This window comes from Atta cephalotes (genome assembly GCF_000143395.1).
Source record: "Atta cephalotes unplaced genomic scaffold scaffold00030, whole genome shotgun sequence".
Lineage (NCBI taxonomy): Eukaryota > Metazoa > Arthropoda > Insecta > Hymenoptera > Formicidae > Atta > Atta cephalotes.
In genome coordinates this window covers 178,060-194,167 of record NW_012130094.1, presented here as the reverse complement: position 1 = coordinate 194,167, position 16,108 = coordinate 178,060, and the positions used below count along the sequence as shown (strand labels likewise).

Here is a 16,108-nt window from a genome sequence, read left to right as displayed (position 1 = left end):
GTAGTAAAAGTAATATACTATAAATAAATTAATTTATTTTACTTATATATACTATTAATTAATATATATATATATTTATTATTATATATATATATATATTATATATATATATATATATATATATATATATATATATATACATATATATATATATCTCATAATTATATTATTTAATTATTTAAAATTATTACACAAATGTATCTATTTAAAATTAAATAGATACATTTGTAAATAAAATATTCCAGAAATTTTATTTGTCTTTAAATAGCACCATATATTAGGAACAAATCTCCATATTACAAATATTTAAGCAATTATTACATTATTCTAAAAGGAATTATTTCGAAAGAAATTACAGTAAATAAAAAATAAATAAAAATCATGCTCTTTTTTTATACGATTCTTTGGAAACTTCGAGCTATCACATTTTTATCTTCTGGAAAGATTTTGAAAAATTGGCTCAAAAATTTCTTGTCCGCAGTTTCTATATAGATATAGGCATTCAATATGTTGTATAGGCATTCAATATATTGTGATCCACTATTTCGTACCTGCCAAATAGGTTTGTTGTCACCATCGATGGCGCCAAATTCTCTCTCATGCGCTCTAGTGAGCACCTGCTTATATAACACCTCGGCATCCTTGTATTTTCCTTGTTTCAAATAACAAGATGCTAGATTGTTTTTCGTTTTAGCGACGTTTGGGTCATCCGGTCCTAGCTTAACCTCATAGATCTCCAGTGCTCGCTGATAATAACGCTCCACCTCTTCGTACTTGCCTTGATTCTGACACAATAGTGCCAGATTATTTAATTGTTTTGCTACATCCGGATGATCGCGACCTAGTACCTTCTCACGGATCTCTAGTGCTCGTTTGCATAGGGGTTCAGCCTCCTTATATTTTCCTCGTTTTCCATATAGCACTGCGAGGTTGTTCAACGTTGCCGCTACTGCGGGGTGATTTTCACCTAACGTCTTCTCTCGAATCGCTAGAGCGTCGTTCAGAAGATTCGCGGCTTCTTTATATTTGTTCTGGTCTCGATATACGAGAGCGAGAATATTAAGCATAGTTGCCACGTCAGGATGATCATGACCAGAGGTTTTTTCTAGATCTTCCAAAGCTTGTTTACATAGAGGAACTGCCACTTCATAACGGCCTTGACTCGCATATTGGATCACCAGGTTGTGCAATGTGCGCAAGCGTGCCGGTATCTCATAGCCAGCATTCACTTGCTGAGCAAACTGCGAGGGCGGAGTTGGAGATATAGCTTGAAAAATATAATAAAAATCTTTGTTGAAGAAGCCATGCAATATTTATGAAGTTTTATTTCGCATTTAATTCTTCTAAAAGTAATAATTAAAAAATTTAATTTTATTATAATTAAAAAATTTAGTTAAATCGCAATTATTATTATTCGTTTATAATTTTCTACTTATTGTTAAATTATTTGCATTATTGTATATATTATTAATTTTAGTAATTATTTTTATAAAAATTTAAATTTCACATTTTGTGATAATTCAAAGATAGAAAGATTTTACATTTGCTGTTGCGATCATCCGTATCATCATCAGGAAAGAGATCCACCACAGGATCGTCCTTTGGTCGATCCTTAGCATTTTCATCTTCTGTTGATGGATCCGGATCGTATTGTCGCATACTGGCCATAAAATCTAAGTGTCTCTTTTCTTCTTCTAATTGAGCAACCTGCGAAATACATTGCAAATGTAATAAATTTGCAACTGATTAAAATAACAAATTGTAATAAAAAAATTATTAATAAACAAATTTTTCAATTATTAATATTTTTATGATTATTACTAAAAATTTTTCTTGCTTCTATGCGAAAAAGTTTGTCGAAAATGTCAAGTATTTACAATTCTTGTAAATCATAGACACAAGATATCTATGATTAATCACTAAAGACTGTCATTTAAATAATTTCTTATTCAGTGTTCGAGAGCGTAATAAACGCATGGTAGGTAAATAGTGAGTGAATGAGTGAGAGAGATAAAAGGTTTTAAAAAGGTTAAGAGTGATAAAAGTTTGTACAATATAACATCAATTTTAATAAAAGACATTATATATAAAACTAATTTTAGGTAAGGACCACAGAATTTTGCAATGTGGTACACTTTCAGATTTGGCTAAGCAACGGAGTTTCAACCGACATATCGCAAAACTTTTATGCAAATGCACACTTTAGAGCAGAACTGTAGAGCAGGTTGCAAGAAAGATTGCAAATAAAATGCGCAAAAATACTTTCGTTCCGTGAGCAAGGGCGATAAAAGGAATGAGCATACTTTTTGTTAGCGAGTTCCTTTGTTTAGAATTAACCAGAAGATTATAACACGTTATTACTTTCGAAATCCGCTCCTTCTGCGCAATTCTTTTATTCATGGCTGCTCTTTTAATCTTATCTGTAGCCGCATTAGGCTACAAATAAGATTAAGATTGAATTGAAATTTGACTAATCAAAAAAATTCATTAAATTTGATATTCGTTTTCTTTTTTCTGATTGGTTAAATTTAAATCTAATCTCAATCTTCATCTATAGTCTGATATGAGCTTGAAAGAATCCAGCTTATAAACAAATCGACACGTTTCCAATTTATTGATTTATTTATTGATTTGTTTCCCTTAAAAGGGGATTGTTATGTGCTTTGTTTGAAACGATTTGTTATCGTGGGTCATTTTTGTTTGACTTATAAGTGACGGCCTGCGATTGAATACCGCAGTGGCATCAACGCGTTGAATGTCATCATCAAGCATGGTAATTATAAATGCTCAATTCAAGTTTAAACACTCTTCGCATGTTTTCATCACATAAATTTTTGAAAAGTGTTCGAAAAATGGAATAAATTCTATAAAAGTATTTCATTAAACAAATATATTTTATTCTCTATTTAAATACTGTGAAATTTCAAGATTTAGATAAAAGGTATATGAAATAATTTACAAATTTTTTTTTACAAGTTGAAGAAAAAAATATCAAAATATATTTAATTGTATTCCGAATTAAATTTCAAACAAATTGAAGTTTTTTGTGGAAAACATTAATGTTTTTAACATATTTATATATATTTGAGGCTAATAATACTATTAATAATAATACTATTAAAAATAAGATTAAAACGCTAAAATTTATGAAAAAAAATTCTTAAAATCTCAATTTAAATTATTTTTATTATACATACATCCACATAAAATCATTATCATATATAAACAAAAATATCATATCCGATCAAGACAATTTTTCGTGCCTAACAATATTTCTTGTGAATTTATACAATTTCCAATTTACATAAACTATGCGTTGATTATCTGTCGGTCTTAAAATACAATCCTAAACCGAAGTAATAGTAATATTATAAATTAATTGACAAACAATTTAATATTCTTGATGCAAATAAGCATTTTAGAAAGCTGTTAATAATTTAATGTTAATAAATATTTTGAAAACTAAGTAATTTATTGAGAAAAATCTTAACATCAAATTATAATGTTAATATCCCATAACTTCGAAATTGTTCGGAATCGGATTCAAGTTTATTAAATATTTTCGACTTATTTTCATGTGCTGAAGCTGCTATAGCAGTTTTGGCTGTTTGCAGACATATAATATTAAATGTGCAGCGTTAAATTAATATTAGCATCAAATTATTAACAGTTTTCTAAAATGGTTATTTGCATCAATAACATTAGATTGCTTGTCAATTAATTTGTGATATTACGACTCCAGCTTTAGTTTAGAAACTGTGTTTTAAGATTAAATTCACAATTAAATTCATAAGAAATATTAGGCATGAAAAACCGTCTTGACGAATATGGCATTTTTCACTTATGTGTGTTTAATCTCATCAGTCAATTTTCACTTAATAAAATCATTACATTAATGAATTAGGATTAATAACGTTAAAAGTAACTTACAGCTTGCTCACTCGCTTGCAACTTCTGTTGTGTGCCGGCTAGCTCGTCCCTAAGCCAAGCGTTTTCCTGGCACAGCCTCTTCACCTGCGTCCTTAGTTTTTGCTTTTCTGCTTCCACCATCTGTAGATGACTCGCTAACGCTTGCATCACTTGCGCTTCGCCTAGGCCCAGGTCGATCATCTCGATGATTTTAGAAAGCAGACTAGCCTTGTCTCGAGCAGCAGGTGCGTCCTGAGACTGCAGGCCTTGTAGTAGACCACCGTGTTCGACTCGGAGAGCCTCCAGACCTTGTGCAACGGTCCGTGCTCCAGCCACAATTTCCTCCTGCGTCATCGCCGTCATTCTGCCTATGTTCTCAATTTTTTTACTGAAAATAGAAACAAAGAAGGGAAATTTATATTTGCAAAAAGATTTTTCTTTTTCTATAGAAAATGTATAAATGTTCTGTTGAAAAATATAAATAGTCAATATGATACAAATATAAACAGTTAATTTTTGTGTTTTAAAAAATAAATAGCAATTAGTTTTTATAAAAGAATGTCAATAAAATATTTCATCCTACGCATTTAGGTGTATACCTTATAAAATATCAAATATTCATATACACATTATTATATTTTTGCAAAATGGCTGACGAGCGCCAAGGCGCTTCCGCCGCAGAGAAGGAAGACCGAAAGTGCGAGGTCTCATAAAATCTCGAAGGCAGGAGAATCGTTACAATGATAACTCGAGCACGCAATCGACACTCGATCGGGGTAAGTCGCGAGTAAAACGAAAGACGAGGACGAAGAAAGAGGACTTACCCCATGTCTTCAGGGCCGCGTTGAAGCTGTCTACGTGCTGGTTTAACGCGCGATACTGTCGGCTCAATATTTTGACGCCGGCGCATCGCGGTACCGCGGCGCTCTCGCGATTCTGACAGAATCGGGTACATATACAGAGCGATTCATTCGGAGACATATCTCAATATATTACTCTCTCTTACATCATTCAACAAAGTTGCCATTCAACAAAGATTTTATTTTTCCAAATTGCAATATACAATAGAATTTATTATAGAATCATATAATCATAAAGTCAAAATATCATATCATAGAATAAAATACAAATTATAATAAGAAAATATAAAATATAATAAAACCAAAAATTAAAAACAATATTTTAAATAAAATTTTTTTAATTCAAAGTTCTGCAAGACAGACTTTAAACGTCATATGATATATTTTATTTATATACAACATTATGCAATAAAAATTTTACTTATTCAAATAGTAAAAAGACAAGATTTTTATTAAAATTAATATTTCAAAACCATCAAAATTTTTAATTTAAAAACAAAATATATGTAAAAAGAATTGCGGAATGTAAAACAGAATATAATATTATTGGATAAATTAGAATAGTGCAAAATAAAATATTATTTAACAATTATAAAAATTAACTGCGATTATATTATAGATTATTCTCTAATTGTGTTCTTTCTTATTTCAGTATTTCTTATTTCTAACTATTCAGCTTTCGACATTTGAATAAATATATAATTGTATAAAATTAAAAATTAAATGTATGTATAATAATAATGGATAAAATTAAAAATTATATAAAAAATATAAAATTGTATATAAATGTAAATATTAAGAATATTAAATATTTATATTGTTTTTCTTAATAATAAATATTAAATATTAAGAAAAACAATACAAATATATGTATATGTATAAATAACAGTAAAGGACAAAAAAAACATGATAAATTCCATTAATGAAATTACAGACAATGGCATTTCTTTCTTTTCGCTTCTCCTATACCATGTTCTATATTTAAAATGAAAAATATGTATAACATTATTGAAAAAAAGATAAAAGAAAAAGAAATTTGCAGAAATATAGAAAGGCTATGATAAAAATCTTAATGTTGCAAAGATATCAGCTAATAACAGATCATTTTGTAATTCTGAAGAAACGCTTAACTTTGTGACGTACAAAATATTTATGTAAAACAAAATGCAATTTTTTTATATGAATATGTTACAATTATAATGTCACAATAAATGTTCAATAAACAAAATAAAATGTAAAATAAATTAAAAATGTAGAAAATAAGTTTTAAAATAAGTTTTAAAATATCAATATAGAATGCACTTCCAACTAATCAATAGTATATCATATCAATATATAGAAAATTTAGATAAAAGAATGTTTAAAATTTTATATAAATAACGCTAGAAAGACAGAAACTAAATATAAGCATCAATTTAAACATATTTCATAGCTTCGCAGTTGTTAAAAATCTCTCGTTGATTATCCAAAACTTATAATTTTAAATCTTCTCAAAATTCGAATTCTGATAGTCACAGTTTTATGAATCGCTCTATAATACCAAGAAATTTCGCTTAAATTTTTCAATGTAATAATTGAAATATCAAATATCTCTCTTCTCTTTCTAATGTTACTTCAATTATATAATTAAATATCAAGACTTCATGTAAAATGTTCTGTTTAAAATTTCTCTTAAATTACATAAAATAATTGAATTCTCTTATTACGATATTTTTTATGAATCAGCCTGTAGAATCGTAGCGCGACTAGAAATTCGATGGTGAAGAGGAACGATCGCGTCGCTGCTGCATAATCGATACTGGCCAAGAGAGACCACCTTTTTCTGAAGATCAATTGTGAAATACTTCATTGTAATCGATATTGCACATATATGATGTGTATTATTAGACAATGCTTTCGAATTTGGTATTTCGATGTAAGACTATAAAAAACTAATTAAACAGTCTTTTCAATCGTGCAATATCTTTATAGCTTTAATCAATTTGCCATTTATTGTCGATTTGTTGATTGAACTATCCGTCCATTTGGAAAACTATCTTAAATATATTTATTGGAATGAACATTTATTAGATAAGAAGCATTCTAATCAAACAGATACATCAATTCAAATGTGATACGTGACAATTATATCTTAACTACTGTTCTCAGTTCAGACGAAGTTAAATTTTCATGCACTCATAAACCCTCCCCCAACAATCTAAGATCAGTAAAACAGATCTGGTGACTTCACAATAAGATCATTTGTCTGATCTCAATACTTCCGCTATTCAATCAGTTGTGATCAATACGACCATTAACCATTCAAAATGGTGGCAATAAAAGATGGAGAGAGAGAGACCAAGAGAGAGAGACTTAAATAATTTGCCTTGAATTTATATCTCTGGATTAATCGGCCAACTGATGCATAACCATAAATTAAAACATACAAAGAAGAAATTAACAATAATTCATAATTCAAACCTTTAGAAACAACTTAAAAAATATTCTATGACAAATTATGTAGGATAGGCTAGTAAGGAGTGGAAAGTTGAAAAAGTGAATAAAATTATTTACTTGTACATAATCATTTTCTTTATAGTTGCTATACGCTCTAAACAGTTTTCTGCTATCTAACCATCTTTTACATTTACACGCTGTATATAATATATTCATAACATGTTAACCTTATTTTAATATTATAAATAAAAAATCGCATCGACAAGTTTATGTGAATATACAATTATTTCTAATTTATAGCAATTATAATTAAATAGCTAAAGGGCAATTAAAAAATATAAAAATGTGTATTTTTTTTTAAGTTATACTTTTTATCGCAAGTATGGAAAATTTTAATCGATGGAAAATTAATTGAATTATTCATTATTTTAAAAAAGTAAATATACAAAGATAATTATAATTTATAAGAATGTTCAATGTATATAAAGCACCTCAGGGTCATTGAAAATTATCAGAAGTTATAGAATAAAAAAAAGATCAATAAATAAAAAAAGGAAGAATAGCGTGATAAGATCAATGACTACAGTAATAAAGAATGTAGAAAGAATAGAAAGAAAGAATAAGAATATAAATATGAACATAAAAGGATAAAAGATAGATTAAATTACATAATCCAATCTAATTTTAAGCTGCAAATTCAGTATATACTAAAATATAATATATATAAAAATAAGTACATACAGATGAAATCCACTTAAGATGATCTATAATTTACATCAATTTTCGGAATAAAACTGTTAATTCTATTTATATTTTTATATGTTGCGTATGTATATTTTGATGTATTTGTGTACTTTTGTATTTATACATACATATAAATATATTTTGACTCTTTAATTGTTTTTCATATTATAATTTTTCAAATGTTTGATGATATACAAATAAAGTAATAAACAGAATTTTATCCTGAATTCTGACATAAATTAAAGATCATAAAATGGACTAAAGATAAAAATCAAATTTATAAAACTTAAGAACTAAATAATATAAAATTTCGTTTTTCTTTAAAAAAAAATATGGAAAAAATGGGAAAAAATCACTTGAGTCTAATTAACGTGCGACTATTGCACTCATAAAATGCTAATCGAATTTATTCTTTCGTTTTATTATTGCAGTATCGCAGAAAGAACGTTGTGCTCAATTTAATATACTTTCAGACTAGTTTGTAACAATGACTTACCATTATCTTACCATTTTCAAATTAATTTGGAATTAATCTTTACATGCCATCGTTCTTCGAAACAGTTTATTTCATAGGAAAAATATCAAAACTACATTACGTGTTCATGTTAACACGCAATAGACTGAGAAATTCAATACTAGAGTGTAATAACGAGTGTAGTAACGCTCATTATGAATTGAAATAATTTTTATTTTCCAGAAGTATTATCAAATTACAAAAATCAAATACAAGCAAACATTTAAGAGCCGATAGTAGATAAATAAAAAAATAATATTTGAAAAATAACATTGAAAGATAAAGAAAATGTTATCACTCAAAAATCAAAGTTGAAAGTAATGGAAAGTGGAAAGTAAGTTGTAATCACTGATATTAATTAATATTAATATAAAATTCTAAATTTTTATTATATAACAAGAGACAAATTAGATGAACTATAATTAACACGAGCTAATTTTTCTAGCAATACTGATTAATTTAATGTATGACAATTTAGAAATGCTAAAAACATAATATACATACATATTGAAACATTTATATCTCTTTGAATGTAATCTAAAATAAATCTGACAAAATTTTAATTGTAACAAAACTTTTATTTATATGTTTATAGATAGAAACTTGTAACAAAACAACATTGATCAATTAATATTAACATTATACCTTTCTAATCTTTAAAAAAAAACCTAGACTCAGATGAATTTTAGTATCAATTAATTGTTGGAAACCGAATTATCATATGGAATTATATAGCACCAAAGCAAAATATATTTTCAACAAAAATCTATATAATATTGATCGACATTTTAAGATTTAAAAATTAAATAAACAGTGTATGTGTACATGTATGTACATGTGTGCATTAATATTAATAAGAATTTTTTCATAACAGTAAGATATAATTTTCGAAGATGTTTCCGGAAATTTCATATATCAGTATTGCGCTCTGAACTATTGCAGATGAGCGATAACGTCGCGGCGCCATGCGAACCGCCGATCGATGCTTGGCACCGACGACAATTGGTGCAATTTCTAAGTACGTTACATGACAATCGAATATGAATGAGTCTTATCATTGAACCTGACAAAGAGTCAAGCCTAATTTTGAAAACGTTCAGCTCTCACTGTCGAATTCGCCACAGAAGCTATCTTCCATACAACCATAATCACTATAGCAATTTTGCTAATCCCATATTTAATATAATAATAAATTTGTCTGCTTCTGTTATGTTTTTTATGTTTACTTAATATGAAATAGATGCGTGGATCTCTACAGAACGAAGAGAGATAAAATGTAGATAATGTTGTTAAAACAGATGTATAAATTATGGCAGTATGGAGTTTGGAAAATTGCTTATACAAGCATGGACAAAAAGAAATCTATATTATGGCTTCCAACGTTTTTTTCTCTTCAAAAATACACTCGTTATTCGACATGATTGTAATATTATAAATGAGCCACTTTGTCACTCCAAGTAATCATAGAGAAATTATGGAAAAATTATTTAAAAAAAAGAAGAAGAGGATATTATAAATTTTTTATGTCTACTTACATTCTATAAGCATTGAGCGTTTTTGACATATCCGTCCTACCCATCGGTAACGGTGGACTCTGCCGATTCTATCACTTTTCATGCACCATGTATGTGTATATATACACAATGATTTTGTCAGTTGGACGTATTTCAGGATACAAAAAGTCATCTAATTATATTATTGTTGGTACAAAAATATAGATCGTATACAAATGCGTCGCGTATATACATAAATATGCGTGTTGCGTCTACAGGGAAGGGAAAGAGGGTGTATGTACACTGTACTTTCGATCGCTACGGTGATCGTACCGTGCGATATCACGTTTAGTCTCTCACTGAAGACCTCCACCCCCGTAGCAACCTCATCCCTACCTCGGAAAAGGTGCAAAGCGTCAGTGGGGATGGAAAATGCACAACGCCTGCGCTACAATGCTCTTCCGCATAGAGTATACACGCTGGGTTGCACAAATCGTATCCCTGTAAGACCGCAGTCGGAATGCAAGTAAGATTTATGTGCAATCTTAAATGTTCATTTCTATCACAGATACTTTAATCTCAATTTAACTTGTATTTTTTATCTTCTTTTAATTCTAAGAATATCTGTTTCTATATCAATATAGATTAATTTTAATCTTTAACTTACTTTTTTATCGTTTTCCAGTTCTAAGAATTAGAAAAGGGTAAAGACTGAATTAAATCGGAAAAAGTTAATCTATATTGGTAGAAACGGACATTAGAAAAAGATAAAAAGTAAATTAACCCGAGTTTAATTTAATTAGTAAAAATGAACGAAAATCAAATAAAATATTTTTGGTCATATATAATAGTAACATATTCATTCTTGAACATTTTATTAATTGTCATATTATCTAATTATATTAAAGCAGATCATAATTGATTATTTTCATCAAAGAATTTGTCTTACATTATTTCTTAATAATATATTAATTGTTAATACAATAAATGTCAACAATTGATAACAAAAATTTAGATATAAATGACGTGTTATTAATGAAAATTTTTAATACTTGATATGTAAAATTTATTTTAAAATTTTTCGCACAAATGCAAAGCAAAACAGGGCAAACCTCAAGATTTGTGGAGCGGTAAGAAAGTTCCACGCAATCTGTTTCTGCAATCCCAGACTACTAGAGAATACAGCTATGACTGGCATTCGATGACTCATGAGATGACGACAGACTACTGAGCCAATAATGCACTATTATCGAATATTGTAGTGTTTGTATGCATAGAGCTATGCAAAAATATTGTTCTTTTTTTCTCACGGAAATTTCATATCAGATTTCTATAAAAAAAAATCATCAAATGTGAAAAAACATTTGCATAACAATAATGTATAATTTTAAACCCATTCCTTACATTTTTTTCGATAATGTAACTTTAATTAAATAATTAATTAAATAATTAATCGAAAGATCAATCACATCAATGTCCAAAAATAAAAACTTACTGTTTTATTAATGTTCTATCATATATTTTTTGCATTTCCCATATAATTTCAATATACTAATTAATATACTAATCAGAATTATCATTATATTTTATAACGTTTCAACAGATATTCGTAATAATAGTATAATGAATAATTAAAAGAATAAAATACAAAATTAATAAAATACTGTAACAAAATATAGAACAACAGATTGGATATTTTCGATCAAGTGAATTCAATCATTAAAACTCTAATAATATTTTTCGCAATAAATAGTATATAATATATAGTGTAAAATATAGTGTAATATATAGTGTAATATACAGTGAAGAAAATCATTTTTCAATTGATACAAAAACTCAATGAGATACAAAAACATTTGATGATTAAAAACATTTGACGATAAGAGATGCTGATTTCTTTAGTCTTTTCTCCTTAAAAACTAGAGATATCTAATTTCGAGACCATTGACAAACATAATACTTTCTGAATAAATTTTTTAATATTAGAGTTTTATAAAATGATAATTAACATTAAATAATATCAAACAATAATAATTATTATTATATAACCATAAATATAAATTTAATAATATAAGGCTGCATTCGAGCTTTAAATGGATAATTTGAAATATAAATAAACATTTATAACTCACCCATATTGTATCGTAATTGTTCTAATGATGATAACCAAACATATCAGATTATTTTAGATATGTAAATATATATCAATCATTATTTAATATAATAATATAATTATCCAATATATCTGTCTAATCATCAATTTATATGTATATTCTTTTATATTAGTTATATATTTTATTAGTTATATAAATATAACTAATATTTATTATATTAGTTATATATTTTATGGAGAACATTAATATTCAATATTAATTTTTATATTCTCCATGCAAATAATATATATATATATATATATATATTTAATGATAATTATATAGGATATCCCGTAAGTTTTGGCCAATCGCTTATGTATAAATAGAGTGGACTAAACTGAGTCGAGAAGTTCTCTAGCATTCTGCAATTTTCTCGCAATAGTTAACAAGATATTGATTACTGAAAAGTGCCAAATATTGGTTTTGAATAATTTTTTACTTAAATACTGTCAACTTTACAAAAAAACTGCAAGAGACAAAAATCATTTATTTTCTTTTCATAAAACTTTAAGAATTTTTTTCAGAATTTTTTATTAACTTTTCAGTACTGCATTTTCTTATTTTTATCAACATGAGAAAATATGGTATAAAAATTTTTAAAAAATTCTCAGAACTTTATGAGAAGAAAATAAGCAACTTTTGTCTTGCTGTTTTTTCTGTAAAGTTGATATTATATTTGAATAAAAAATTATTAAAGATCAATATTTAATGATTTTAATATCTTTAGTAATTAATATCTTGTTAACTATTGCGAAAATTGCAAAATGGTAGAAGATTTTTCGACTAGGTTTAGTTCGCTCTATCTACACATAAGCGATTGGCCAAAACTTATGGGACACCCTGTATATTATATTTTATATAAATAAAATAAAAAATATCATGTAATATTCTTCAATGTATGATATCTCAAATATACATATATACGTATAAATTCATAATTTAAAATAACGTACTAAACTGTTATTACGAACGAAATTACTTCATAAATACAGCACGATCTTAGAGTAATATATGAAATATATAATAATTAAAAATTAAAATGCATAATAAAAATAACAGTAAAACAACTATAATAATGAGGAGAAAGGAAAAGTCTTATTAAGTTTCACTCGGAACTGACGAGAAAGGATTTTAGAATTGTATAGCGAAATAATTTCACGATAATCGATAAAAAGGCTTTTCTAAAGTATTATTAAGTTCTAATAAATAAATAAAAACATTTGTATTTAGTAAAATCATATATCCATAATCACTGATAATTATCTGTTAATAAAATTTCATTTTTTAAAAAAATTAATTGGCTGGATCACGTAATAAAATTGTTTGACATTTAATCGTTTAATAAATTAAAAAAAAATTTATTGACATGCTCGTTATTAATTGCAAATATCAATTAAGAAAATTTTGTTTTATCAAAGAAATTAAATGTTTTCCAATAAAAATATTCATATTTATTTTCAAATTATCTAATGAGAAATAAATTCATATTATTACTATAAATAATTTTAAAAAGTTTTAATATATCGTCTCACTAATAATTTGTGAATCTAATATCAATTAATTTTAATGATTTCCTTACAATTGATTATTAAATGTTATAATTGAGATAAGAAGTAGAAAATGTAGATGTATAAATAGTAATATATATATAGAAATAAAAATTAAATTATTGTCGCTATTAGTATTTTTACATTAAACTAATATTATAAAAAAAATTCGTACATATGTACAATTGAATATTTTAATTTTTATATTTGAAGACCTTCGTAATATTTTTATCAAACTTCTAAAAAATGAAATAAATCTAAAAAATAAGATAAACATTTTATTTTACAGAGATTTTTTATTTTATATTTGTTTTCCATTCACAAGAATTAGCGCACATACGCTTATTTTCATTATTTACGTATTGTTACACTTATTTTATTAACTTTTCAAAGAAGGATCAATTAATTTTTAATTTTTCAATTTAATAAATTTTGTCATACATTCTGCAACTTTTACATTGCTTAAAATATAATGAAAAGGTAGTCGAAAACAGTGATGATCAACGTCATGGTCGCTAACCTTCTGTTCTGCTTCCGCGATTACTGCTTTCGGCGGAAATAAATTAAGCCGATTAATTTCTCTGTTATACCTGCGAATTGCCAAGAGAGACGTAGTTTTTTTATCAATATTAATCAGAACTAATTAATATCAGAGAAACTGCAAAATATTCATCGGAAGGGACACTTTCCTAAAAGTTACCTAAAATCCCCAGATTATAGTATACAAAAATAAATCATGTAAAAATATAGGTTCCCATTTTAAAATACTTTCAATATGAAAAATCCTCTTTTACGACAATTGATGCATAATTATTTTTCTCATATCAAAACACAGAACGTATTCTTATTCTTAAAAATTATACACTACAATATCTGTTTATTTATTTAATAATTAGATAGAAACAGTTCTTATATATCTTTTTAATTGTTTATTTTAAACCATTCGTCGACAAATTGAATCGCGTCGTCTGTTATCTAGCAGCGTCTTGTACCAGCTGATTAAACTCTTGTGCGATACAATTTAGAATTCAACACAATTCGTACTTACTCCTGCGAATGGTCCAAATAAGGTTGCCACCGCTCGCTTCAATGTAGCATCCCACTAGCGAAAGGATGCCCCGAAGAAATCCTTGGGACGTCCCGGACGTCCTTGAAAGATCCTGCGAAAGTTCCTCGCTGAAGGAGAGTCCAGCCTCTCCGTTTCTCTCGCGGATCAAACGACACGTCGAAGAAGCACGAGAAAAAGAAACCGCGATATCTTCACGCAGAATCGATCTTGAAACGTCTGCGATTTGGAACGGAGAAACTCACGATAGTTCCTACGCGACGAAAATACTACGATGGTCCGCGAGCATCCGGACCACGTTCTGCGAGACCGTTCTCGCGGCGGCGGCGACGACGACGATGACAGACAAAGATGGCGAGGTTCGGGCGCAGACTACGACACGCAGCATTACATATCCAGCAAGGACGAGTTTAGAGCAAGAATGCCGAATCGATCGGCTGCTGAAAAGAGCGCGGAAACGCAACACTCGAGAATTCGGACGGAACGATGCTTTAGGAAACGCGATAAATTATAATACGGAATTATCGCGCGATAATTCTGTTGGAGCATAAAATCGCGATTGCAGCGACCTCCGCTGCGCAGACTGCACTCACGAACAAACGGGCTGATTCTCATGATGCGATTACTCGATCTCGCAACTTTCATGCCTTTTAAAGCCCGTTTTTTATATTTGCAAATTCTTTGTGTCTACTTGTTCTTTGTATTTGAATTATATTATTTTTGCAATCAATTTGAAACGCTGGACGTTAGAGGGGAAAAAGAGAAGAGATTAGAAAAATACAAAAAATTTAATTACAAAAAATAAACTATAATCACATGTATGTATGTACATACATATATACTTTGTTTTGGATGCTCACGCACTTTTTTAAGTGCTTTCAATTATTTTGTTCTTCAATTGAAGCAATCAAATTTGAATGAGCACATATAACAATAAGGAATAAGAAAAAAATCAATTTTTGTTAGATTTACACAAGAATTTACGGGATTTTTTATATAATAATGAAAACGAATGAAAAAAGATAATACATTCTTTAAATTCAATTTTGATATTTTAGTCAAAGCTTTTAAGAAGATTGTGCACTGTTTCATCATATTTTGTTTCGCTAAAAAGTGTTTATTAACGATTATCCTTTTTTTCTATCTCAATGAGATAAATAAATAATAATTATGTAACAGTGTGATTCATCATTAATAATTTGCTAAGCGCTAGCAGAGCCAAAGTAAATGTAATAAATAACGTTTACAAGCATAGACATTTGTCAAATTAATTTTTTCCAGATATATTAAAACTATAACTATATGTATATGTATATTATAAATATGAAAAAAATAATATATATGTATATATATATATATATATATATATATATATATATATATATA

General features: G+C 27.5%; 1 protein-coding gene across 1 annotated transcript in view; it reads right to left on the bottom strand.

Annotated features, from left to right (window-relative positions):
• LOC105620831 (kinesin light chain) overlaps positions 1-4,819 on the bottom strand; it is a 9,958-nt gene extending 5,139 nt beyond the window's left edge. The window contains exons 1-4 of the mRNA XM_012202307.1: positions 4,734-4,819; positions 3,931-4,297; positions 1,542-1,707; positions 552-1,267 (exon numbers count right to left, since the gene is read on the bottom strand). Coding sequence (XP_012057697.1) covers positions 552-1,267; positions 1,542-1,707; positions 3,931-4,297; positions 4,734-4,819 — 1,335 coding nt within the window. The remainder of the gene's footprint in view (positions 1-551; positions 1,268-1,541; positions 1,708-3,930; positions 4,298-4,733) is intronic.
• Between the last annotated feature and the right edge of the window lie 11,289 nt (positions 4,820-16,108).